The sequence below is a fragment of the Grammomys surdaster genome, unplaced genomic scaffold (genome assembly GCF_004785775.1).
Source record: "Grammomys surdaster isolate TR1022 unplaced genomic scaffold, NIH_TR_1.0 126113, whole genome shotgun sequence".
In the NCBI taxonomy this organism is placed as follows: Eukaryota; Metazoa; Chordata; class Mammalia; order Rodentia; family Muridae; genus Grammomys; species Grammomys surdaster.
In genome coordinates, this window is record NW_021620921.1 from 2,608,557 (window position 1) to 2,611,678 (window position 3,122).

At 48.1% G+C, this 3,122-nt stretch overlaps 1 protein-coding gene across 1 annotated transcript; it reads right to left on the reverse strand.

Annotated features, from left to right (window-relative positions):
- Positions 1–906: 906 nt before the first annotated feature.
- Tpbg (trophoblast glycoprotein) lies at positions 907–2,883 on the reverse strand. The gene has a single exon (XM_028756216.1). It carries the CDS (start codon positions 2,881–2,883, stop codon positions 1,603–1,605), a length of 1,281 nt encoding a protein of 426 aa, XP_028612049.1. The 3' UTR covers positions 907–1,602.
- Positions 2,884–3,122: the final 239 nt, after the last annotated feature.

A 3,122-nucleotide genomic window follows, 5' to 3' on the forward strand; every position in this document is an offset into this window, starting at 1 on the left:
TTTGAAGTTAGGGAATAACGACTGAACTTAAGTTCCCTAAATCAATGGCCTGGAGACAGATTAATGAAATTTACTGTACACTGTAAGTGGCAGATGATGACAGGGGCATGGTGGGAATAGAGACAAGAGTATAGGACAAGAATATTAATGAAAATTTGCTTTACTTTATACCTAAATGACTTAGTCCTAATGGAGGTATATACACTTACTTAAATGGTGCTCAGAGCTGAGCCTTCCTTAAAAGACCCTCAAATTCTTAAATACTGAATATAAGAATCTAATAGCTACTTATAATACTTGTTTCTAGATACAAGTATGTACCTCTGATTCTTTCATTAAGCTTAAACACAGTCATAACTCCAAGACACAGTGTTCCACTTTGAAAATTCTCTGAACTCCAATTGATGATCTCTGAAAATATTGTTCTTAATTTGTGTTTTAAGATATTTTTATTTCAAAATATTTTAAGATCCTCTATTTTCACACATTTATTGCCACATGACTCACACTTAGCTCTAAAATTCCACGGAGCAACTTCATTCAGTTTTGCTAATGATTCTGTCTTAGCAACTAAATTAGTCTAGACAAAGTGGCAGCTGTGACATGTTTATCATAAAGAACTCTTCACTATTACCAACCTCCCAATGCTCTTTTAAATGACGCATAATGAACACGGTTAACTTGGGGACCTTTAATACTCTGGCCCTATAAATAATTCTAATTCCACTTAAGCCCTAAAAGAATCCACCATTTCAGAATTATCTCCAGTCTATTTATATGAAGACACTGCTCCAGGCTAATTCTCAGCTCTGCTAACTAATAACTTCATTATTATTTGAACCCAGACTATTCAATATCACTGCCCTTAATCCTCTTTTCAAAATACCAAACTTGAACACAACATGCTTCTTTTAAGACTCTTTTATTGATTTTTTTTATAACAATCCAGTCTGTTGGATCTCAATGCAGTTTATAAAAAAAAACCCGAAAAACCTCAGGTCAGTCTCCTATAAACTGCAATCAAAAAGTAATTTAGTTTGTTAAAGACGTTATCCGAAGTTGCAATTTTTTTTAATATGCAGAACAGTAAAATGTATGCATGCTCTTGGATGCATGTGCTCCTGTGCACTACAAAGTTCTATGTAAGAGCTTGCTACGGTCTGCAGGCAGTTTGGGGATGCAATATTTCCTCCATACTTTAGGTAGGTGAAGATGAAACTCATAATTATGAATAAAGTATTTTTCTCAAAAAACAAACAAACAAAAAAAAAACTGAGGCAACTTCCGTTGAATGTTATCTGTGCTACACCTTGAACTGAACTGAACTGAGAGAGTCCATGTCCATGCTGCGACTTGAGAGAGGAAAAAAAAAAATCCCTCTGCAGGCATCGAGGAATAACGAAAAGAAAAGGGTAGATAAACATTATATGCACAGTTGTTCATGTCCTTACATTAACAGAACACACCAAGAACTTTACATAATGAGGATCAAAGTCAATAGTGTCTATAGTGGAGGGTGGAAGTGGAACAAGCCTAGTAAAGGGGACAAAAAAAACTTAAGTCTACGCCTCATGCAGAGTCCTCCTTGACTAGTCCTGTTTCTCAGACATCCGAGTTGGAACTGAGATTTGTTAATCTGGGGTCCGCATTGATTTCGTATCTGTAATGATACCCTTCCATGTGATCCCTGCAGGCATCTCTGATGTTATGCATCCACTTCTTTATGCCTTTACGGTTCAAATACAAAACGAGGAGAAAAATAGCGCCTATCAGAGCTAAAACAATACCTAAGAAGACATAGGAAGTCTGCAGGGATTGGGGAAGGATAGCGTCACAGTCCAGGTCAGAGCTGTTGAGGTCCAAGAGGCCACGATTCCTCATTTTTTCCGGGAATGCACAGGTGAGCCTGGCTTTATCTGGCACCACTTCTGTCTCTTTAAGCCAAGCCACCATGTCAGCCATGTAGCAGTCGCAAACCCAGGGATTGTTGTCCAGGAACACCCTGATGTGAGCCAGGCCTTGCCACTCTGCCAAGGTGGAGTTGTGAAGGACCTTGAGAGCATTGTCCTCCAAGTGGAGGCTTTCGAGGTGTGTCAGGTTGCGAAAGGATGCATAGGTCAGGCTCACCAGGGAGTTGTTCCTGAGGTCCAGGTATTTGAGACTCGGCAGTTGGGCCAATAAGTCCCGAGGCAGGTAGAGAAAGTGATTGCTGGCCAACTCCAGGTGAAGCAGCCCTCGGAGTGCAAGGCCCGAGCGCAGGGCAGCTGCCACCATGTTCTCAAAGGCCACCATGCCCTCGAAGCTCCCGTTCTGCCGCTGATCCTCAGGGGGCACGATGTGATTCAAGATCAGCTCCTCCAGGGGGCTGGGGGCCGAGACGCTGGTGTTGCTGCCCGCAAAGGCGAAGGCGCTGAGGTTGGTGAGAGGGTTGTGGCTGAGGTCAAGCCGGCGCAGGCCAGGCAGATGCTCGAAGGCACCTGCACACACCTCCTTCAGGTGGTTGCCGCTGAGGTTGAGCGCCTCCAGATCGGCGAGCGGCGGCTGGCGGACGAAGGCGCCAGCCGGGAGCACGGTCATCTGGTTGCCGGTGAGGAAAAGGTTGCGCACGTAAGGCGGCAGGTCTGCCGGCACCTCCCGCAGGCTGCGGTTCACGCACTTAACCGTGCGCGCCGCCTCGGAGCACTCGCACGCCGCGGGGCATCGCTCGGCCGGCGGAGGCTGCGCAGACCCGGAGGCCAGGAAGGCTGCCGGGGAGGTGGAAGATGAGGGTACCGAAGAGCTGGGGGCCGACGCGGAGACCCAACCCAGCAGCACTAGCGCCAGCCTTGCCAACCGCAGCCGTCCGTCCCCGGCGGAGGGGGCCCAGGAGCCCGCCCCAGGCATCGCGGCTCGCGATTCCCCGGAGCTGGGACGGCGCCCAGTCCAAAGACACGACCGCCCGGGCCCGGCGGGCGCAAGCCGGCCGCAAGCGTCGACGGCAAACTTTCCTCGCGTGAGAGCCAAGGAGGGGATGCCAAAGCTGGAACTTGGCTAACCCCGGGCCACCGGGCGTCCCCTTCCCGGAGCGGCACCCCGCCCTTCCCTCCAGTGAGTACGCACGGCGGGTCGGGACACGGGCCTTG